General features: G+C 46.4%; 1 protein-coding gene across 1 annotated transcript in view; it reads right to left on the bottom strand.

Annotated features, from left to right (window-relative positions):
* Window positions 1–828: 828 nt before the first annotated feature.
* The window catches only part of Elmo2 (engulfment and cell motility 2), a 37,481-nt gene continuing 14,607 nt past the window's right edge, over window positions 829–23,702 (bottom strand). Inside the window, exons 6-21 of the mRNA XM_026390968.2 lie at window positions 21,952–22,133; window positions 20,299–20,398; window positions 18,716–18,867; window positions 16,016–16,094; window positions 12,751–12,801; window positions 9,381–9,503; window positions 8,948–9,082; window positions 8,283–8,387; window positions 8,078–8,186; window positions 7,499–7,635; window positions 6,517–6,680; window positions 6,293–6,405; window positions 6,010–6,117; window positions 5,201–5,283; window positions 3,551–3,628; window positions 829–2,352 (exon numbers count right to left, since the gene is read on the bottom strand). Of these exons, the coding sequence (XP_026246753.1) occupies window positions 2,152–2,352; window positions 3,551–3,628; window positions 5,201–5,283; window positions 6,010–6,117; window positions 6,293–6,405; window positions 6,517–6,680; window positions 7,499–7,635; window positions 8,078–8,186; window positions 8,283–8,387; window positions 8,948–9,082; window positions 9,381–9,503; window positions 12,751–12,801; window positions 16,016–16,094; window positions 18,716–18,867; window positions 20,299–20,398; window positions 21,952–22,133 (1,920 nt within the window). The 3' untranslated portion in view covers window positions 829–2,151. The remainder of the gene's footprint in view (window positions 2,353–3,550; window positions 3,629–5,200; window positions 5,284–6,009; window positions 6,118–6,292; window positions 6,406–6,516; window positions 6,681–7,498; window positions 7,636–8,077; window positions 8,187–8,282; window positions 8,388–8,947; window positions 9,083–9,380; window positions 9,504–12,750; window positions 12,802–16,015; window positions 16,095–18,715; window positions 18,868–20,298; window positions 20,399–21,951; window positions 22,134–23,702) is intronic.

The following is a 23,702-nucleotide window of genomic DNA, read 5'->3' as shown; positions in this document are numbered from 1 at the left end:
ATTTGATGCATCTTGTGGGATGGGTTAAAAGGGGCAGTGTTTATGGACAGTGAGAAACACTAGGCCCGGCAGGTGAGGGCTGCACACCAAGACCCAGTTTTGTGCTTTTTGCTCTACTCCAGTCTCCTGGGCTCTGCACTGTGACTGGCTGCAAACATGGATCCTTGTGACTCAGCTGGGCTCCCAACCCCTCTGAACAGAAGGCTCAAGGCCAGAGTGTGAGCAGAGCTTCCTGCAAACTGCTGCTGTCTCCATTGCCAGCTGGCATCACGCTGGCATCAGTTCATTCAGTGCTTACCAAGCACCTACAATGGTACCCGTCGCTGCCCCAGGTCTTGGCTTTATTCAGTCCGAAAGGCCTGTGTGGCATGTACTTTCTATGCCTTTTGAGAGAACTTGTTCTCATCCCCTCCTCTCTCAGAGGTGAGAGAAATTAAAGTATCTATTTTCATCATTACTGACATTCATGCCACCAAGGCTGTGGACTGGAGCAACAGCCTTAAACACCAGCTGCAAGGCTGGGCACCAAACACAGATGACACAGGGTGAAGAACGTCTTCTTTGTAAGGCAGAAGTGCTCGGGCTGTTCCCTGGCAGGGGGGAAGAGGGAGGATGTGTTCATGGGGGTGGACAGTACTCTTTTCCCTGCTGTACAGAGCCACACGGAGCTGGAAACACTTTGTCCCAGTACACAATCTGTGAGAGTTCTTCACCAACAGGTGTGTACTGGGGGGCGTGGATGAGGAGGAGGAAGGGACTTTTGGAGTGGCTAATGGCTCCACCTGGAGTCCTGTAGCCTCCCAGGTATACTAAAATGAAGACGGCCAAGGTGACTCCACCCTTGGGCAGGGAGCAAGTGCAGGGAAACAGCTGTTAACAGGAACCACAATTTGTACATGAAAGAGTATTTATTGAAAACCTGGTTACTGACGGGAAGCTCCTGGCCGTTCTCTGGTTACTCTTGGCTCACAATTGGGAGTGTTACTTTTTCCCCATTTTACTGCTCTGCAAACATTCCGTCCTAGGATAGGTAGATATTATATAAATATATATACATGTCTGTATAAGTATGGCCTATAGTAAAGAAAATATATAGTACACTCTTCATTGGGTAGTACCTACCATGCCAGGGTATCAATACTGAATGCCACTGTGTTAACGGGTCCAAGGGGAGAAGATGTGCATGTGGTTCAAGTGCTGAAGCACCAGGGAAGCCCCATAGCACAGCTGTGGCCTTGGCTGACCCCAGCCAGCTCCCTGAAATCATGGCCAGTGGCAGAAACCACAGCACTAGGAAGGAGAGAAGGGAAGGCAAACTTCCTACAGTCTAGAGGCCAAAGGAAAACAAACTGGAGGGGCTGCAGTTCAAGCCAGTGGGAGATTTCTCCAGGAAGGAAAGATAAACGTAGGGGCAACCAGGGGGTCAGTCCTGACCTAGGCCTCAGCGGGGCTTTCCCTGCAGTGTTCCTGAAACTAAGAGGGCAGGACTTGGACTGGAGGTCTCTGCCTGGCCAGGAAGAGACAGAGAGCTTGTATGGAGGAACATCCATCTGTTCTGATACCTTCATGGGCAAGAGAGATCTGATAGCTCTGGAGACCAGAGATGTTAGAGCCAAACCTCAGAAGCAGCAACATCTTGGCACCAGATGAGGCTAGAGTAAGCCCTCACGAAGAAGACAAAGCAAAGGCACAAGGCCTATATTCAGATCCACCCAAAGGCGGCCACTCCAAGGCTCTCAACATGCCCAGATTACCTGTCCTCTGCAGGCAGCTTTTCCTGAGCCATCTCTGGCTCACATGGGATCCAGCCAACAAGAGCAGCCTCAGGAAGGAAGGTGGGTGGCTGCTGTTAAACCCAGTTCAAGACAACAGTTTCTAGGCTGGAAGGCAGGGCACCTATCATTCATTCCTCATGGCCCAATCCCAGGCTTTGCGGTGATGGGAAGGCAAAGCACCCTGCCTCCATGACTCCTAGTAGGCAGGGACCAGGAAGAAGCTCTGTGTGGTCTGAGGTGGGTTTGAGGAGTGGCTGGCATTTACTGGCCACCACCATCACTGTAGTTTCTGTACAAGCAAAAGACAAGGCACCAGAGCTGAGTGTCTCTCCTGGGCCCAAATCCCTCCTGGGTACTGTGGTCTCTGGCTCTAGGCTCAGCCGTAATGATAGACAAAGTCATAGCTGCTGGGCTCCTTGGGGACTGGTGGCGGTGCTTCAGGAATCTGGATGTTTTCCAGGTCCAGGAGCCGCAGTTTCATTTCCATGCTCAGCAGGGTATCCAGGTCACTTTTGGTCAGCTCACTGGACATGTCCTTACCCAGAAGGGCACTGAGGCCATCAATCCAGATGCAGTACTGTGGGGAGCAAGTTGCAAAAATGTCACATGGTAGCCATGGGGCCATAAGAGATCCTGTCAGAGTCCCTGTTCTGATGGAACTTACCACGGTCCCCTTTGCATTGTTTAGAACAGGCAAAACTGGTCATAGCAAAGATAAAGTGGGAAGTGGTCACACTTTTAATTACTAATTCTGGTTTTTATGGAAGATTTACAGTTAAACTCCCTAAAATAATATGAAATGTGGCCTAAAAATAATTAATGAATAAAGCAAAATGAGACCTAAATCTGGAGCAACATCTACCTGAAGTTGGGTACAGATCTGTCATGATTATGGTGGTCAGTGAATGCTAGTCAGTCCCCAAAACTGGAGGCATATGGGGCAGAGGGTGTTAGGTGGATAAAATAGGACCCATACAGGAATATGGAAGTATCTCAGTTTTATTAAAAAAAAAAAGTAAATTAAAAAGATCAGTCAATAAATGTTAAAAAGTAAGTATTAAAGAAATTTGGCTGGAGGTGTCGAGATGGGAGGGAATAACTTACAATTCTTCCCAACCTCCGCTCCTGAAATCTTCCTGTATTCTCTGCTGCCGTTTTCCTGCCCTCCTGCCTTGTTCACCTGGCTCCCCGCCTGCGCATCCTTCCTTTCCTCCCACCTAAACTCTACTGGCAGCTCAGACCCTACCAACTGTATGTTCTTCTCAACACCTGGCCTCTGGTTCTCACTGATGGCTCTCAGAGGTCACCAGGCACGTAGGGTTTCAACTGCATTTACTCATTTAATGTCCAGCATCTTCCAGAGCTGTGGGTAGAAATGCAGGCCCCTTGTCAGAAGAACCAGATCCACTGGCTTCAAAGCCCAGGCTGGATCCATGATGACATGTGACTGGGAGCCCTGAGTAGGGAGGACCTGTCAAGTCAAATTTGTATTGGGAACCACAGAAGAAATGAAAAGAGAATTTTTCTAGTCCCAGGTGAATACGTTGTCCCTAGTTGGCCCCATGTTTCCAATATATGGCTATTGTTAAAAAATAACCTGGGAAGACCAGTACGCGGTGAAAGGCCCACGGTGTGGCAAATTTTCAGCATCTGATGGACTGCATGATCTGTTAGGCCACCTGCTTTGAGATGGATGCTCCTGTTCTGCCCCTCCTCCTCCTACTGCAGAGTCCCCGTGAGGGCTCTGCTGTTCCGGGCAGCAACACACTGCTCACCTCATATTTATTAGGAGCGATGAAGTTTAAGGTCTCGTCAGGGTCATACAGGATGGAGAAAGCCAGTTCCAACACCTCCTAAAGGAGAAAGGGTGTCAGTTACTTGGAACAACAGAATGGCCTGGGCTCTGCACATCAAGATCTTGGCCACCAAATGCATTGATTTAGTTGTGATATCCCCAAGGCCTGTAGGCATGCACAGGTGTGGCTAGAGATAAGGCCCAGTGGTCATCGACTTTAACTCTTCACCTAAGTCCTGCCTAAAATGTGGGACAAGTCATTTCAACACTCGGAACCCTTGCATGTCAGAGTCCTTGACTGTATGTTGTTAAAACTTTTTTATTTTACATTAAAAATGACTGGTTTTCTCTTTCTATCATGCTATAATTAGCACAGGGAAGTCTTCACAATTTTTTAAAAATTACCAAAAAACAAACTGCAGACAAAGACAATTTGAGCATCAATAAAATAACTGCAATGGACTGAATGAAACAAATATAAATTGCTTATATCCATGACTTCATAATAACACTAAAAAACCAAAGCAAAATAGACAGAAAATTGGTTATTATTGAATGACAACAGGGCACTCACTGTCTTAAAAGTACGTACATAAGAAAAAAGAATCAAGCATGGATCTTCCTTTCTTACATGAACTGTACTCCTAGGAAACCAAAACTAAATAAGGGCAAATTTCAGACAGAGAAGTTCAGCTCATAAGTGAAAAAGGAATAACTACATTGGGAAGTCCCTCGTTTGCAAATCTTAACTTACTAACGACATGGGCACCAGCAGTGAGTCTGCTGATGTGGCCCAAAGGAGACACCAGACCTTAGGAGCCTCCTGACAGATCACAAGACAATCTGTGAGGGGTCTTGCCAGAAAAAGGACAAATGTGAACCAAATCAAACCTCTAGATCCCTCTACCAATTTACAGATATGGGACAGAGGAGCAAGTTAAACTAGACCACAGGAGACATTAAGCAAAATTCAGACTCTGGGAAACTACCAAACAAGCAACCTGATTTCTTCAACAAATAAACTAAAACAAGGAAAAAAAAAAAGATGGAAAATACAGCAGGAGAACTTATGAATGAAAAAACTTAAAAACTTATTATGATGTATAGACTTCGGATTCTGATTTAAATAAAATGGCTATTCTGGGCATGGTGGCACATGCCTGTGATCCCAGTGGCTTGGGAGGCTGAGGCAGGAGGATCATGAGTTCAAAGCCAGCCTTAGCAACAGCGAGGTGCTAAACAACTCAGTGAGACCCTGTCTCTAAAGAAAATACAAAATAGGGCTGGAGATGTGGCTTAGTGGTCCAGTGCTCCTGAGTTCAATCCCTGGTACTGCCCCACCCTTCCCCTGCCAAAATGGTTATGAAGGTGTGTGAGTACGCATCTAAACCTTTACATAAAGAAATTATGACACTTATAAGACAATTGGTGGACATCCCAACATGTAGAAAGTATTTGATTAGAGGGTTCTATCTATTTTTTTGTATGTTCAAAATTCTTACTAGAACATTCAAAAATAACTTAAAGAGAGGGGAAGAGACTAAGCATGTAGCTAAACAACACCCCCCACTGGCTGCACTCTGCAGGTATCATCACTGTGCCGGCTGCTCAGGACTGTCTTTCCACTCACCTTATTCTGTTTCAGAGCACTTTTCTCTTTCATGTGGGGACAATCTTTCCCAGTGACAATGGCCTTAATGTCTGCAACAGGAACTGATAAATGGTGGGAATTAGCATCTGGAAGCTGATGCTGCAGGCTGGTCAGTGCTTGCCTCAGGGCTGGAAGGGAAGCCCTGGGCAGAGTGCCAGGGAGCTGCAGATCCCAGACTTGAAGGGCTCTAGTGCCTCAGGAAGAGTGGCTGTGGACCATGGCCTTGCAGTGTTCCCTCCTCCTTGGTCACTTTCCATAGACCATGGTTTAGTGAGGCTGTCTCATTGGGCATCACTGTGGGGCTCCTGGTTTAATTCCCAAGGAGTGGGGCCCTGGACACTTCACAGAATGAAGGTGACAATGCCATCAGAGTGAAGGTCAGTGGCAGCTGAAGACTGGGCTAACTGCCCACCAGCCATTCTTCACCACCCATGCAGACCTCTAGGAGGGTGACCATCATTACCATTTTACAGAAATACCCAAAGCAGAGGGGAGAGTTAACCTGCAATTAATCAGAATTAATCACTAATTAGGGGGAGAGCCAGGATCTAAATTCAGGCTGTCCAGCACCAGAGCTTTTTACAACCTACAGAGCATGTTCACTTCTGTGACCTCATCAATTTCCCAAATAACCAGAGAGATGGGTCAGGCAGGTGATCTCTGGCAGATAAGGAAACAGGTTCTGAGCGAGCTTGGGCCCAAGAACAGACCTCAAATAGCCAGGACTAGAGTTCAGGTCTGCTGTCAAGTCTAGCTACTACAACACATCAGCAGAGAAATGAACCTACTTTTCTCCTGCAGGGATTCAAATGTCACCTCTCCTTGAGGGTTGTCATCCAAGTCACCGTAGTGCAGGACCTTGTGGTTCAGTGCTAATCGGCAGTACCAGAACCGTTCTGGAATACAAGGAAACCAAGCCGGTGGACTGGGACAGTACTGAGAAAGGCCTGGGCCCACAAAAGACAGAAGGACGACTGGCCTGCCTGCTCCCTCCAGGGGCCACCAGGCAGCCTCCTCCTGGCCGCAGGGAGTCGGCGGGTGAGGACCAGCCCAGTGTTCCCGTCTCCTCACCTTGCCTTCGGCGATTCCCTATCTTTCGGAAGCTGCTGCCCTCACAGAGCCTGTTCAGGCGCTGCTGCTTAATCAGCTCAAGGATCTCAGGCTGGATCTTCTCCCTCAGCTCCCTAGGGTGGACACGCACTGAGTGAGGAGAAGGTCATGGGGATGGTGGTGCTCCTGAGGGCACAGCTGGCAGCTGCCCCTTCCCTCCCCGGCTCCTCCGGGACAGCACTTACACAATCGGCGGGGACTGGAAGTCATCCTGACTCATCCTCTCAGACTGGCGCAGTCTTAGAATCTCAGAGTAGCTTAGGCTACGCAGTTTACTCTTGAACTGATCCAAGGAGTTGGGTTTGGAGGGCAAAGCTCGCGTGATCTGCTCTCGGACGACCTGCATAACCTGAGAGGAAAGAAGGCAGCAATTCATGCCACTGCTCTGATAAAGGGACAGGCTCTCCTCAGCTCCTGAGTCCCGAGTCCTAGAGATACCTGCTGGGTGACTTTCTAAGGGACACCCTTTAGTGGCTACTCAGGTCAAGTGACAGATGGTTAGATGGAAGGCAAGCACGGTGCCTGGCACACCGTGGTGTGCGGATAGTCTGGCTGCCCCACTGGGTGTGCAGATGGGAAAGCTGTGGGGAAGAATAGGGCACATCGCAGCAGTGGCTGGTGCTGGGTGGTGGAATTATAGGTGACGTTTTCTTCTTTATACTTTTCTATTTTTTAAATGAGATGATTAACTTTAAAACCCTCATCTCCTAGAGTGTCAGCATGCAAGGGCCTGGCACAGTGCCAGGAGTGGGCACCCCGAAAGCACCAAGGGACGATTATCAATTAAAACCCATGATGGCCAGAAGATGCCTGTGGCCTCCTGACATCTCTCTACATCGGCAGTTCAACAGCAACCACAGGCAGTGCACGATAAGCCACAGCTATTCCGCTATGCTAATTTTCCTGCCCCCAGCCAAGGGAGATAGGAGGGGCAGGTGCTGGCTTCATTGGGCAAATGAGGGCCTTGGGCACCAAGACTCCCACTCAAGGTCACAGAGGAAGTCACAACCAGATGAGACCGAGGCTCTCCAACACCTCAGTGTTGTGACTCAGCACTGCAGACAAAGCTGGTTTTCTCTCTCAGGGGTTCCCCAGGCACTGGCCAGCTGTCAGAGACCGCTGAGTGATAATCTTGCATGGGCCTCAGAGCAGCTTGGTGACACTGACCTTGTTGAAGTCCTCTGCTGTTGCCCTCATCTCTTTCCAGGTCTTGTTCAACAGCTGGATGCAGATTCCAAAGAGCTCTTCAAATGCTCGGTCATGGGTAAAGAACATCGGGTGGTAGTCATTGCGCCCTTCGTTTGCTGCAGGAGGAGAGTAACAAAGGCCAAAGGCTCTGTCCATGGGGCCTGGGAGCTCACATCCAGAAGCTTTGGTTCTCTGCACCAAGGTTCCAAAGAACCAGAGCAGACCAAGAACCAAGGCTGCCAGGGAGCACGGGTGGGCCTTTCTCCCTCCCTAGCTTTCTTCTCCAGGCTGCTTTTCCTGGTTTCCTCTACCCTGTTAGGGCCCAGCTACCTCTGACACACAGTGCTGCACCTTCTGATTACACCTCAAATTACCAGCTTAAACAAAGCAATGACCATGATTCCCACAAAGATAAGACGGATGACCAGCTCAGGTAGTAATTTAAAATACCCCAAGGTTGTCCAGGCCACTGACATCTAACTGTTGACAACCTGCAGTCTCAAAAGGTTCCTGGCAACAACACTGGCTAAAGGAGGAGAGGAAGCTGCAGAGACTTACGCAGTTCCCCAACCTGCAGGATTTCACAGAGCATTTTGGTGAGCTCGATGGCACTACGGCCAAATGGACATTCATGTTTGTCTTCTCGGCTGCTGTTCTCCAAGACAATCTGTGGGGAAGACAAAAGACAAAGAAGGATTAGGGAGGTGAGGGAGGAAGACAAGAGATGGGCACTGGGAGCAAGGCCAACTCCTGCCACCTTTACCCGGATGTAGGTGTCCTGGTGGACTTTAGCCAAGTACAGCATGTTGTCCAAGGCCAGCATTCCAGGAGGAGTCTGGGTAAAGTCCAAGGCTGGGTTGATATGGTTCTGGAGAAACAGAGACAACTGATCTAAGACTCAGTAGTGCTCCCATGTGTGCAAAGACCTTAAGGGAAGCCCTATGCCCTCCCTCTATCTGCTGCCAGCACCTCATGCTTTCTACCTTGGTCCTAGCTCTTTTTGCATTCCCATCTCTGTGACTGAACTGGGAGCTCTCACAGAGCTGGATTGTGGCTGTCTCATCGTGCATCCCAGGGCCTAGCTGCTGCCAGGCACTGAGCAGGTGTGCAGCAAATCCATAAACCAACTCCACCCTACAGTCATGTTCTACCATAAAATTGTCATGATAGCTTTGCAAAGAACCTAGCTGTTTAGGGGACAGGTCCCCATTCTACCCACTGTGGCGGACCTCCTGGGCCCACCCCCTGATGAATGTGTTTCACGGGGCCAAATGTTGCACAAAAACTTGCAAACTTGCTACTACCAAAGCAAACCAAACATCAAGACCCAAGGCTACCATTATGAAGGAAGAGTTATCAGCCTGTCTAGATGGACCTTCTGACTTCCTGTCAGAGGGGAAAGCCTACCATCCTCTATTCTTTACTTACAGTAAATCCCAACATTTTGTAGTCCTTGGTGTACATGGCTTTGCGTTTTTCAGTCCCACTCCCAGGAACATTGCTAGGGTCAGATTCAGCATCAAACGCAATCCTCCTTAGTTCAAATATAATATCTCTTTGAGCCTGACAGGTGAAGAGACAATCAGGAAGTGAGTCATTCAGCCAAGGGAAGGAAGAAGGGAAGAGTGGGGCAGGCTATCCAGAGCCAAACTCTGGCCCCAGTCAATCTCTTGGGAGGCATTACCTCTACCCCAGCAGAAATAGGCAAGGCCCAGAGACTCCCTTAGTAGGCAAACACCATACTACTTTTCAGGGAAGATAAAGACCACACACAGTACCTGGCACAGACCAAAGGGATGCACAGCAGGGGTAAGAAAACAGCACTTCTAAGCAGGAAGGCACTATCCCACTTAGCACCTGCCTGGTCATTAGGGTCCATCTTGGTCATCATCCTTTCTTCCAGAAGGTTAAAGGTCAGGACTTGAAGGACATAGAGCTGATGGGCCATCTCTGTTTTGATTGGGCGGTTCCCTCGGATCACATGCTAGAAAAGGCAAAGGCAGAGAGCAGGGGGCTGAACTGTCTCTGTTTCTGAAGAAGTGCCATAGACATGCTGGTGAAAACAGTGCACCGCAGGGAACGAGCTTCCTCCGACACCTAGGGACTGCGTGTTCTGGAAGGAGGCACAGTGTGATCCTCCTGCCTCGGCCTCCTGGGCCACTGGGAATATAGGTGTGCTCCACTGTGCATGGCATCCCTTACTCCTTTTTTAATGTTGTAACCAAAACACTTAAAATTAAATATGTGGATAAACTTTATTTCCACCAGCTGGGCTGCTCTAGACCTCTTCCCTAGCTGTGACTCTGTGCTTTCTTCCTCATCTAGATGGTGCTATCCAGTAGAGTTGCCATAATCAGAGTATGAGTATTTAAATTTAATTGAAATTAAAATCGCACATTCATTTCCTAGCCACACTAGACTCATTTCAAGTGCTAAGTGGATACCATTTTGGACAGCAGTTCCATAAACTAGAGCAGGTGCCAATGCAGTTGAGCCAAGTCTTGCCTCACCCTCCCTCTGAACTGGGGACTCCTTCTAGCCCTCTGTCTCCCCAGAATGCCTGTGCCCAAGCTGTCTCCTTCTCTGCTCTCATGGCCTGGACTCTCTGCCCTGCCTCTGCCGTTTCTTACCCCCTCCACGCCTCTTCTGCTCACTGAACCTTTTCTTTACTGTTCCCTCTTGCTACTACCCTGATTTCTCCGGCTCTTGGTTTTCATTCACTTTAATCCCCTTTCTCAAACTAAAGAGACACCATGATGGTTAATTACTCTAGCCAGCGGAAGGCCTGAGGAAGTACAGCTATAGCTTTGGAGGTCTTGCCTGAAGGCTTACTCGGCTTACTCCACTGCCAAACTATCTGAATCCCTGGGCTTCAGTGAGCATGCATTAACCATTTCCTGGCAGGTCATTTAAGTCCTGATGCTGAATCATCTTCTGTAGTGCAATTTTTGCTTGTTCACAAGATTTGTCCAGAAATGAGCTGATTTTCTAAGCCTATTCAGGAAAAGAAGTCTCAAACATAATTAATTTCCCTGGAGGGGCACCCTCAACCCCACATGAAGATGAGGGTGCCTGGAGAGCTGCTCAGAAGTGTTGCCAGCCATCATGAGTACCTGTGCACTCCCAGTCACTTGGGGGCTGCATTCCAGTATTAGCTGGAGCCCTTCCTCCTGGGCTGGTGGCTGGGCTTTGACAGCAGGGAGGAGCAAGTTCTGCAAGGTGAATCTTGTAGACTACAAGTTCAAAACAGCTGACTGCTCCTCTTCATAGGTGCTCAGGGCTTACTTCCTGAATTCCATCTCCCTTGCATCCTGTTCTGCCCATAGAGTGGAGGCTTACCGAGTGCCAGGCACCCTGCTGAGCACGTGTATGTCTGTGTCTATGTGTGGACATGCACATCTCATTTAGTCCTTGCATCCAGATGAGCAAATTAAAGCCCAGAGAAGCAAAGTGAACTGTTCAAGATCAAAGAAGACTGGAAAATCACAGAGCAGGGGCTGATCAACTCCAAAGTCCATGTTCAGCATTATTTTTTTAACACTTGACTCCTGAGTTTTCCTTTATTCCCTTCACTGTGGTCTCTTGTTTTTGATAACTAATAGAATTGTTTCCTTTTAATCTAGATCCCTGGCTCTCCTTCCCAGCTCCCAGCTCCCCTACTACCCACTCTGTCCTCCTGCACCTGACATCACCACCACAGTAACAGCACAGGACCCTCCTCCCTGCCTGGCAATTCCTTCTCTCCTCTCCTCTCTTCTTCCCCCCTCAGGAAACAACACATCTCTTTCTTGTGGTCTTTCTAAAATGCAAACCGGCTCTCTTGCCACTGAGTAAATCCCCTCAATTGTCCCTACGCTAAGGCCTTCCTTGATCTGGTCCCTATGCTGCTTGCCCTCGCCTGCGCTCAGTCACACAGTGCGTGATTCCAGATGGAATCCTGTTCTTCCTGGTGTGCCTACTTGTCCTCCAGGGCTTACCCAAAGACACTCCTCCCTCTAAAGGCTTCCTGACATGCTGAATCTAGGTGAGGATTCATTGTTCCTGTTGTCCTCTCCAAGACCAAAAATCTATATAGAAGCACTGACCACATCGTGCTACCATCACTGTTTTTCCTACTGACCAAAGATCTTTGAGAGTATGCACTCTTATTCATCTCATCAGTGCCCTACATGATTCAGGCTTATAATCAGTGTGAATTGCTTTCCTCTTTTTTTTTCTTCTTTCTTTTGTGGGGATTGAACCCAGGGCTGCTCTACCACTAAGCTACATCCCCAGATCTTTTTATTTTGATACAGGGTCTCAGTAAGTTGCCCAGGCTGGTCTTAAACTTGCAAACTTTCTGTCTTGGCCTCCCAAGTCACTGGGACTCTAGGTGTGTGCCACCACAGCCAATTATTGTGCCTATATAAAACATACACCCTCTGATGAACATTCTGGAGTTGTAACAAGTAGTCAAGCAGTAGAGCTGGCCTTAGTCTCTTCTTGAAGTGCTGGAATTCCTAGTGGGATGGCTTCCCAGAGACAACTCTGCTTACAGAGGATTATATGAAAATCTTAACAATTTAAGAACAGTGTAGTGGGCTGGGGATGTAGCTCAGTGGTAGAGTGCTTGCCTAGCATGCATAAGGCCCTAGGTTTGATCCCCAGCATGATAGAAAAAAGTGTTGTGGTTTAGATATTAAATGTTTCCCCAAAGCCCAAGTATGAGACAATGCAAAGAAGTTTAGAGGTGAAATGATTGAGTTATGAGTGTTTTAACGGGATCAGTACAATAGTCTCCAGATGCCGATTAAGTGGATGGTAACTGCAGGCAGGTAGGGTGTGGCTGGAGAGGTGGCTCCCTGGAGGTATGCCTTTGGGGTATACATTTTGTCCTTGCTGAGCTGAGTGCTCTCTCTCTGCTTCCGGATGTGATATGCTGAACTTCTTTCCTCTGCTACCTCCTTCCACCATGATTTCTGCCACACCTTGAGCCTCTGGGGATGGAGTGGGCTGTCTAGGAACAAGACCTCCGAAACTGTGAGTCCCCAAATAAACTTTTCTTCCTTTAAAATTGTTCTTGTCAGGTCTTTTGGTCAGAGCAGCAAAAAAGATGACGAAAACAAAAGGTTTAATATCTATTAAGTTCCCTCTGTGTACCCTAATACGCAACAGTGATTTTAATAATAATAATAACTATAATGATAGTTATAATTGCTATTAATAGTAACAAAATGTGTTTAGGGACTTACATTCAGGATTATGGATCGAAGGTGCTTCTGTGCAAATGCATTGGCCATATCCTGTGGGAAAAAATAAGCAAATGTAAGGAAAGACGGCATGCACACATCATGTGTGATTAGTAACCAGAGGAAGGTGATGTCAGCTTTTCTTTTCCCCTTTCTTAAAGTTTTCTCCCCTTTCCAACAAAATGTGGGTGAGAAGAAAATCTATTGACCATCAAACGTATCTTACACTCTATCAAGAACCACCCTCCCTTTTTAATGAGTGCAAATCAATTCAAATAGAACTTTCCACCTAATGGCACAATCAACCACATGTCTTCACAGAAGGACATGGACGATGAGACACTGTGTTACAGGATGCTGGGCAATGGACATTGCACGGAGCACGAGCAGCATGATGGTTCCCGAACTACAGGCATCATTGCAGGCCACTGCCCAGGCTGGACAGGACTCTGCAGAAGCACCGACTCCAGACTGAGCAAAAGGCTAGCCCCAGCCCCTCCTCCAGCTCCCCAACAGTCAGGGCTGGGGATGGGTGCCCCAAAACAGACAGTAACCCCATCGCTTCTCTCTCACTTAGAGAGCAATGTGCTCTCATAATAGGTTCATTTACCTTTTTAAAAAATTATTATATTTGGCTTAGATTTTGACAGTGATGATTTGCTTATTTCGCATGCCCAGGAAATAAAGTATCCTACACAAATGAACCTTCCAGGGAGCAAAATCTTAAGGGTTTATTATTTTACCATTCTTATGCAAATCTTTAAGAATATATACATTCTTTATTCTGAAGAGCCTACAATGGTTATAATTTAATCTTTGCCAAGGACTCTCGGCTTCATCAAAAAGAACAGTGATTATTCTCTGCTATGACACTGTATCACCCTGAAGAGCTATTGAAATGTGAAGCTATTTTCCCCTAAACAAAATGGTCCCAGATTGCAATGCTTTTAATTTTCCTGACAGCTTTTCACAATAGTGCCGTTCCTCCTTCCAATGTCAGCCATCACTTCTTCCCAATGTTAATTAGTATGATTTCACTTTCTAAGCTGCTGCCTTCACTTAATTTTATAGATAATTCTAAGTCAATGAGCCTGAAGGAGATGAACACCTCTCCTGTGGTATGGTATCTATGATCTCTGTCATTTTCCCTCAAGCTGAAAGGCCTTCCTCTTTCCTTTCCAATTTCTACTCATGACCCAGATGACTGACACCGCCAGGAGCTCTACGTTTTACTTTGCATGCCTTGAGCACGTACTGCTGGCAGAGAGGAGAGTGGCCTAGAAACTTCCTTGGTATCTACAGGAGGTCAGTTGAGATTTAACCTTGCTGTGGTCAGTAACGGACTGTGGCCAGGAGCTGGAGTACAAGCCTCACACCAAAGCCTCTCCTTGACGCTAGGGAAGGGAGCACTCATTGTCTTTGGTATCTCGTAAAGCTGGCCTCTCGAAGCTTCCCTCTAACCAAGACATGATCATGTGGGATCCCTTTTGTCAATTAAGTCTTCTTGAATTCCCCAAAGCATGTGGATTGACCTTCACCCTTTTGCTATAGCAAATTAGGAGGCGATGCTTCCATGGCATCCTCTGGGTGAAAGTCACAAGCTTTTTTTTTTTTTTTAAATATTTTTAGTTGTAGATGGACACAATATCTTTACTTTATTTATTTATTTATATTTATTTAGTGCTACAGATGGAACCCAGTGCCTCACACATGCTAGGCAAGTGCTCTACCACTGTGTTACAATCCCAGCTCTTTAAAAAAAAAAAAAAGATTTTTAGTTGTACATAGACACAATGCCTTTATTTTATATTTATGTGGCACAGACTACTTTTGAATCTGACCTTCCTTTGCTGACCACAGAATGTGCAAAGCAAATCACAAAGGAAAAACTGGACCTCACTCCCTGGGGCAGACCTGCCTTCAATCCTTCTTATGATGCTGAGCGTCCTTGGGTCCTGACAAAGGAGATTTACAGCTTTCAACCTTTCCCTAGGCCTTGGCATAGCCTGAACATCCTGATCCGCCCATAAGATTCCTGCCCAGCTTTGACCTCCCCACCTGGAAGACAGCCAGGGTCCCTTCCACACAGCGGTGCTACTTACAGTGACAGGCAGGTCTAGAGGATTAAGGTGCTTGTCCTGCCGGCAGAAAGCAAAAAGCACAGAGAGAAGCAGACGAATGAGCTTCAGCTTACATTCAAACGAGGAGGACTCAAAAGGAGGAGTTTAACAGAGCCACACCATCCAGGACAGACAGGACAGACAGAACCACAGATGTTTCTGCTCCTCCTGCTACAATCTATCAAGAGTTTGGCCATTCCACTTGGACTTTCCTTTATGGAGCCCATGATATTGACAGAAGACTAAAAAGCCTTAGTTCTGTACACGAGTTGGACATTTATCAGAGAGACCTAGAAATGTTAAGGGTTGGAAGGGCCCTCAGAGATCATTTAATCTGGCCATTTCATCTTACAGGAAGAGAAAATGAGACCCAGAGAAGTTAAAACATTTGCTCAACAAAAGGCAGGAAAAGTAGTTGTCTCAGGCCCCTTGACTCTTAGGTAAGTGCCTGTTCTACTGCCTGGATGACAGCAGGTTCTCTCATTGTATAATAGGTGTCTACATAATGATATCCTTATGAGGTAAACGAGGCTGCTGCTGCTCTGCTATAGGTGAGGAAATAGAGAGGCAGTGTGATTTGCCTACTGTCACACAGCTAAGCAACAAGGAAAGAGAGACATATAGGATTTGGATCAGAGGACTTTTAAACAGAAAACTTGGTGCTAAGTTCCATTTGTTTGAGACTCCTCAGAACTCAACAGAGGTGCCAAGAGGGTCTTGCCCTTCCTTATTCTTGATCCTCTATCCCAGAAGTTAGCAAACTAGGGCCTGTCTGTGTAAATAAGGTTTCACTGAAGACAGCCACACCATTCATTTACCTGCCCCCTGTGGCTACTGTGGCTACAAAGGCCAGGCTGGACAGCTGCCACAGAGAATGTATGGTCCATGAAGTGGGAAATATTTACTCTGGCCCTTTAGAAGAAAAGTTTTCAGGCCCTGCTGTGATCTAAGACCCAGCTCCTTTCCCCTCCTGGTGCCTTCCCAGGGCTTACTTAGCCAAGCCACCCTGCTGGGCTCTGACCACAGAAAGTTAGGAGGAACTCGTGGGGAAATGGTTGCATTTCTGTTGTCTAAAGAGCAGAGACTGGATAGAGTGAGGATTCTCTCAGAAAAGCCCAGATGGAAAGTTTGGAAAGGCAGCCACAGACCTGTCGCTTGTCCTCAGGAGCCTTCAGAAAAAGTGCGTTAATCAGTGCGATGGCGTAGGTCTGGATCTCCTGGTTGGAGCTGTGTCAACGGAGAAAAGCAGCAGAGGGAGATTAGAAGACCGAGATCATACTCACAGATGGTTCAACACAATCTCTTGTAGACTGTAAACAAATCACAATCTGGGGCTGAGTTTCAAAAGCATTTAAACTGGGCACATTCATGATCCAGCAAAAGAAATTTATGCAAAACAGTAATCAAAATTTATTGATCAGGTGTTTTACTAGAGAACTATTAAAAATCAAAGAATGTTAAGCAATCCAAATATTTCCAATAGCAACTCTGTTTTATATAAATGAATCCTGAGTAGTTACTACTAAAAATCATGCATTTGGATAAAGATTCTTTTTTTTGTCTTTTTTAAAAAAATTAATTCATATAATGGTTTAGAGGGTTGTTTGGTTGTTGTCTTATAGCACTACAGATTGAACCCATGGACACCCTACCACTGAGCCACATCCCCAAGCCTTTTAAACTCTTTTTATTTTGAGACAGGGTCTCACTAAATTGCTAAGGCTGGCCTTGAACTTGTGGCTACTGTGGCTACTGCCTTAGCCTCCTGAGTCACTGGAATTATAGGAATGCGCCACTATTGTCCAGCAAAAGTAGATTCTTAACCTTGAATTCAGGGATCCGCTTAGAGACTGTAAACCCCAGAATGGCACAGAAATTATTCTATGCATTTAAGTAAATATATGATACTTTTTCCAAAGAGAGAAGAGTCCATAGTTGGTATTAGATTTTCAATGGTGTCTGGGATGTAAAAAAGTTTTAGAATTATCCTTTCAAAAGAATCTTTGACATGGAAAAATGTTCAAGATATTATTTGTTTAAAAAAAATTACCAAGGTACACATAATACGCGTAGTAAGACCCCAATTTTATTAAAAATATGGAAAGAAAAAAACCTAGAGGAATATTTAATACTTAACAGTGGTTATGTCTAGAGTGGGATGGTTAGCCAAAAATGTACTTTATTGTGCTTTTCTAAAGTGTGACTACAAACTTATCCTACTTTATTTAAAAAAAAAAAAAAAAAAAAAACTTGGGCTGGGGATGTGGCTCAAGAGGTAGCGAGCTCGCCTGGCATGTGCGTGGCGCTGGGTTCGATCCTCAGCACCACATACAAACAAAGATGCTTTGTCCGCCGAAAACTAAAAAATAAATATTAAAAAATTGTCTTTCTCTCTCTTTCTCAAACAAACAAACAACAAACTACACCCATTTTTGGAATCTTACAATCCCAACACTTGACATCCCCTGCCACGTTGTGGAAGCATCCTGTGGCTCTTTTTCCAGTGGGGCTCATGGGCTTCCTAGTTAGGCAGGGACACCTCAGGACTCTAATGGAGGGCACTAAGTGGCCCCTGCCCAAACAGCAGAACACAAATGTGCTGATTATCAGCCATGGGCTGAAAGTGGTCATGACAGATCTCTAACAAGTGCCATGGTCCTCTTTCATCCTCAGGGAGGGAATTGGGGATGTCCCCAAATCACACACAAAGAAACAGAGTGGTAGGTTCAAGGTCACCAGAAAATCAGAACTTGATCCAGTGCCCTTCATGTTCCCTCCCCCTAATCTACCTGTTGGCTATTCAGGTATGAAAGTTAAAACTGAAAAATTCCTTAAAAGTAACAAAGTAGAATGAGAAGTGCAAAGAAATCACTGTGCTTTTGTTTTACTTGGATTAGGAAGGAAACATGGGTCAGGAGCATAACTGAGTAAAGACGGGGCTGCTGTACATTCCCAGTGGGGAACCATGCCTCCATCGGGGTACAGGGAGTCTGCAGCATTACCCCCCTGGCATTGGGAAGTCCAGCCCCCTTCAACTGTGTATGTAGCCTGGATCAAACTGCAGAAAAGGAACAGAGAGCAAAGAAACGTCCTCCCAAAGGTTCATTTGCTATCTGGTTTTATTATCTAACAAAATGTTTTAGGATGTAAAAAGCCTCTTAAAAAAAAAACAAACAAACAAAAGCAAAACACCCTGAATTTATTGAATACCTAAGATGTGCTGACCTCAATACTAGGCCTTTTAAAAATCTCCTGTGTCCTCACAGTCTGGGAGATGGGGACTCTAATCTAGAGATGAGGAAACTGAGGCCAGAAGAGACTAACTAGGTAATTTGCTGAAGGCAGAGACCTTTAGGCCGCAGAACGTGGTGGATCTTTACTGGTTCCTGAAGTCACGCCTTGTTCTTTCAGCAAGCATTTACCCAACAAATACTGAGCTTCTACTTAAATCAAAGCCAGGGACACAAAAATGATCAGTCCTTGTTCTCATAAAGCTCCAAGTGTAAGATAGAAAGCAGATAATAAAGACACATATATTACATATAAATATAACTATCATAGGTACGAACAGAGCCCGTTAGGTCCACAGGAGAAGCAGCATGTAATTCTGTCTGGTCCCCAGGGGAGACTGGGAGAAGCTCCACTGTGGCCTTGTGGGGCAAGGAGTTCAGACAAGCGCATGATGTGATCAGACTTGGATCATGAGGGGAATCTGACAGTCCTGTGGAAGAGGTGATGGATGAAGGATGCGCACAGCTTGAAGACATGAAAAGCAGAGGTGGCACTAGAAGACAAAAGAGGAGGGACGAAAACAAACAAATGGGAAGAGGCAGGGTGGGGTCTCTTACACCTGCAGGTGCGAGATGAGCTGTCCCACGGTGATTTCCTCTGCTATCTTCTGGTACAAACTTTGGCTGTTCAAGACCATGCTCTCCAGGATGGCCAGGGACCTCTGAAGGATTGACACATCCACCATGGGCTGGCTCACGTACCCTGCAATCTAGACCCAGAAAGGAGCAAATCAGTTGGGAAGCTCAGGGCCCAGGAGAGCTGAACAGCAGAGCTGAGCCGCTGAGGCACCTTCCTTGGGCATGCCTGTATTTGGGCTGCTGTGGCCAGGTGGACAGTTGTATCTGGTTTATGGTACCCTGGCCAATGTGCCAGCATTCCCTAAGCACGAATATCTTAATGGCAGATTATAGTAGTCACTCAATTATGTTTCCTCAAAATCTAAGACCTCAATTCTTTTCTTCAAAACAAGGATTTAGGTGTGAGAAAGCTGAGCAAGTTGAGTGTGGAAAACTATAAAGATTTACTGATGCTGGGATCTCATTTTATCTCATCTACTCTACTTCTGACATACACTTTCCCCCTATACACATTCAGAACATCACAGACTTTGAGAGTCAGAAAGGACCTTAATGTCTTTTAATCTAATCCCTCTTTTCAACCCCCATTATAATATCCTTGACACATGGTCATTTCACTTTTGCTCAAGTGCCTCCAGTGTTTGGAAGTTCCCAATGTCCCAAACCAATAATGGGGGAAATTCTAGGTCAGCGGATATATTATTCATTGGCTGTATTTCAGTTTTCTGAATTGACACTGACCCCTGTGGTAGAAGAAAGGAGGGTAAAACCGGAAGTACCCCCCTTCTACCCACAGTCTTCAATCTGACAATCCAAACAGGCTAGCTTGCAGATTTGTAAATAAAAGGCAAGTTTGCAAATGAAATGCACATTTTCTTTTTCAAAGAGAAGGGAGAACCCAGAGGGAGAGGGTAAGAACACTCGGACAGCACCAGTAAACTGGTTGGTTTATTCTGAGTCTCAATGACAACCAATTCTACTTGGACCATATTCAGTTCTGAGATGCTGGCCCCCTTTTCAATGCAGGCCCTGAGAATACACAGCCCTTGACTTGCAATGATTCAAAGTATGATTTTTCAATTTTTCAATGGTGCAAAAGTGATATGCATTCAAAAGAAGTAAACTTTGAACTTTGATCTTTCCCTGGGCTAGCAATGACAGTACTCTCTCTCTCTCATAGCACGGGACAATGGAAGCAAGTTGCCACAGCTTCCAGTCAGTCACATGATCATTAGGTAAATAACTAAATCTTTACAGTGTACTGTGTTGCTAGATTCTGATATTCAGCAGATTCAGCATATTAAGCGCATTTTGGCTTTATAATATTTTCAACTTACAAAGGGCTCATCAGGTTGGAACCCATTGTGAGTTGAGGAACATGGTGTAAATTTATGAAGAGTCAAAAAAAGATCAGAGTTTGATGATGAAAAAATCTGGCCACAGGGAATACAAAGCTGATCCTCACCATAGTGTAGAGGCTGTACTGCCTGTATCTCCCCTTAAGCCCAGAGGATAACTGGCAACTGAGGGAGAAGAGAGAGACAGGATTTTGGAGGCCTCACCTGCTTAATAAAGGTGATTGAAACCATGTCCCAGGAGACAATGCCATGGTCCATGAGCTCTAAGAAGGCAGTCAGGGTGAATGCCAGCATCTCACTGTAGCTGAGACATGTGCAACACACACACACACACACAAAATAATACAAAGATTCAGATCCGGAACACAAGTGTGAAGGCAGGCACAAAAGGGACAGATTTCAATGTAAACACCCCAGGGAAAATCAGCTGAAGGAGCTGTAACTGCCTGCATGCACATCCAGCCAGATGTGGAGCAGAGTCAGCCCAGGTCTCTATCGTCAGGGGAGAAAGTGTAGCTGGGTGACTGGGCTTGCCTTCTCTGTGTTGCTTCGTGTCAGGGACACAGAATCACTCATCTATTTCCCAAAACAAAAAAAGACATCAGGTCTTATGTCCCATGTTAACCTTCAGACCAAAAGGCAGCAGGGTGCAAGAGAAAGAGCCCAAGGCCTGGATGTGGGTTCAGTGCCTGCTTAACAATTTACTAACATGGACATTTTATTTTCTCAAAGTTCAACTCTGTCCTCTGTAAAACTGAGTTAGGCTCCCAGGGTTGTGGTGAAGGCAGCAGATACTGTACACAGAGCGTACAGTAGTGCTGGAACAGAGTAAGGACTCAACTGTTCTTTCTTTTGTCTCTCCTTACACATTTAATCCCTCATGCACCTGTACAGCGATCTCTAGTTAGCAAACCATCTTCCCGTTTACCAGGCATGTTCAGACACATTAACCGTAATACTCCTCAGACTGCTACCGGAAGGCAGGCGTTATCCCCATTTTGGAGAGGTGGAAATTAAGGCTGGTCTACCCTCTACTCTCAGGAGGCTGCAGAACTCCTGCGTCAGTGCTTACGGCAGCTGAAGGCTTTAGGACTCTAATGCAGCTGGAAGATGAAGACTTACAACAAATACCTATGATTAGTCTCTCAGTTTGACAAGGAATTTCAGAAGCTGATCCATCGCCTGAGAGAAGATTTCTGACTCCCTGTATGCCAGCTCAGGCTCCGCAGGCTTAGCTGGAAACCCAAGCATCTGTCCTTCACTGCTGACCACAGGCATGGCTCCCCACCACATCTGCCTAACTCCGTGGGGAGGCGGAGTTCTGGATCTCCTGCTCCCTAGGAAAGTGTGGCAGGAGATGGCTAATGGCAGGGGAAAGCTATGGCAGACATGAAGGAAGGCGGTGTGCTTGCGTTCTCACATGGGGACAGGGTGGGAGGTGACTGGAGAAGGAGGGAGGCAGGCAGAGGGCTGTTAAAACAGTCGTCCATCCTGGGAGACAAGGGGCAGTCTGGTCTGATCACTACCCCTCATTAAGCCAAGCATGTCCCATACATTAGCAGGTCTGTCATGGGCAGATCTCTTCCTTCTTGGCTTCTGTGGTCCCTGTTTTGACAGTCCCTTGGCATAGTACCGTTTTGTACTGTTACTTAATTTGTGGGAGCACAGCCAGGTCTGAGATGTAGGATCACAACGGTGACTCAGCCCTCTCCATGTGGACTCTAGTGTCCAGAACACTGCTCTTGTGTGCAGAGGTGGTGGTAAACTCTTACCTCACTCAGTGAAATGAGAACAGGAGGCCCTGCAGTGTGGTAAAGCCTTTGAAATCCCTTGGAAGACGACAGTGGTAATACTCACTGAGACAAGAGCTTGGTTCCACTTTCCACGAGCCTCGTCAGCACAACAATGCCGTCCATGTTGATGAACTCGGTGGCAAAAGTCACGTCAGCTGAGAGCTTGGCCAGTTCCTTCATGGCATCCAGCCGGGTCTCCATGCTGGATGACTGGGTCCTCTCCATCAGCTGGCGTGCAGCCCGGGACTAGGGGACCAGGGACAAAATACATGCCATCTGCTCCTTGTGGCAGGTGAGTGCTCTGTGGAGAGCTCACAGGGGCTTTTCTGTAGACATCTGAGCCCCCAGCAGAGTTAGTTTTTCACACTGCTGAATATATGTTCACAGGATCAGCCAGGGAGTTCCAGCATGCAGCAAGCCGAGACCAATCTGCAGTTATCTGTGCCTTTTCTGTACCACCTTGGTCTATGGATTTTTAAACAAAAACAGCCCTACCAAGGAAATACAGAAAGATCTGGGAGATCTACTTACTATGGCAAGATGCAAGAGAAACAGACACTGGTTTAATAGGAGTTTTCTATTAATTAATGTTGTCAAACAGCAGAAGAGGTTTCTCGGAGGAACTAACTCCCTGTCACTGGAAGCAATCGATGAGAACCTGGACGACCATCTGTCAGATATGCTATAGAAGGAACTCGCACACTGGGTGGTGAACTGATCTGATAATCTTTAAGGTCTCTTTCAATCCTAAAATGTGATGAGCCTGATATTTTTTCTTAAAAAACTTTGCCTCAAAGTCCATGATCATTTCCCACAGTAACAGTCCTAGGAAAACAAAGAATCCAAGGAGTTGGATACCAACAACTTCAAAACAGCTTTGGAAAATGATGCCGGTGAAGACACCACTCCCTTCGCCACACCAACTTTTCCTAGTGGGACCTGCCTTCTTGCCACCAGCCACAGTTCAATCCCTCTTCTCCGTGAGCTCACCCCTTTCCTTGTGCTCGACTTAACAAGTTCACAGTCTCACCTCATCATTCTATATTTTAAAAATCTAACCTTCTCTGCTGGGAAGGAAGAGTCTGGGGAGCCAATACGCCCCCAGTCCTTTCCCTCACGCTGTTAAGCAAGTGACTGAAGCCCCGTTCGGCGGCCAGCTAGAGTCAAGCCCCTCTCCCTCCCCTTGCCTCTCCTCTCGTACTGTTGAAGAGGGCCCAGAGCGCATAGTGCTTTCAGTGACACACAAATCCTCCAAATCCTACGGTAGAGAGAATGCGCTCCACAAGAAAAGGTCACAGGATAGAGCAATTTGAAGAGCACTGGTCTGCATCACACTTAGAAACTTCCAACCCAAATGTCAATTTTCCTCCAGAGACAGCATTTCTGGGCTCCTGCTCCAGAGAGATGAACTTCTGGGAAAGTCAACTACTCCATGTGAGGTCTGTAAAATGCTTTGGTACTTCCAGAAAAGTAACTCCCAAACTGTCATGTTCAATTAGCAGAGTTTAAGAGGGGAGAATGAAGTTCTTAAGCTGAGAAGAGCTCAGGAGAGAAGGCAGAAAAACACGACGGTGAAAAAACCGGCCCAGAGTCACACAGGGAAAGAGCCAGCTGGGACTACTTTTTAGCTGTGTGACAAGTGGCAAGTTATTTAATCTAAGTCCTCATGTCCCTGTCTGCAAAATAGGCCAATCTCATTGCTATTAGGATTAAATAACATGACATACACAAACCATTATCAAAATATAGGCATTCAGTGTTCGGTGGTCTCCCTTCACACACCCCCCTCCTCTCAGGTGGACCAGGCTCTCCCTC

The sequence above is a fragment of the Urocitellus parryii genome, chromosome 6 (genome assembly GCF_045843805.1).
Source record: "Urocitellus parryii isolate mUroPar1 chromosome 6, mUroPar1.hap1, whole genome shotgun sequence".
NCBI classification, from domain to species: Eukaryota; Metazoa; Chordata; class Mammalia; order Rodentia; family Sciuridae; genus Urocitellus; species Urocitellus parryii.
This window is presented reverse-complemented; position numbering and strand designations above follow the sequence as displayed.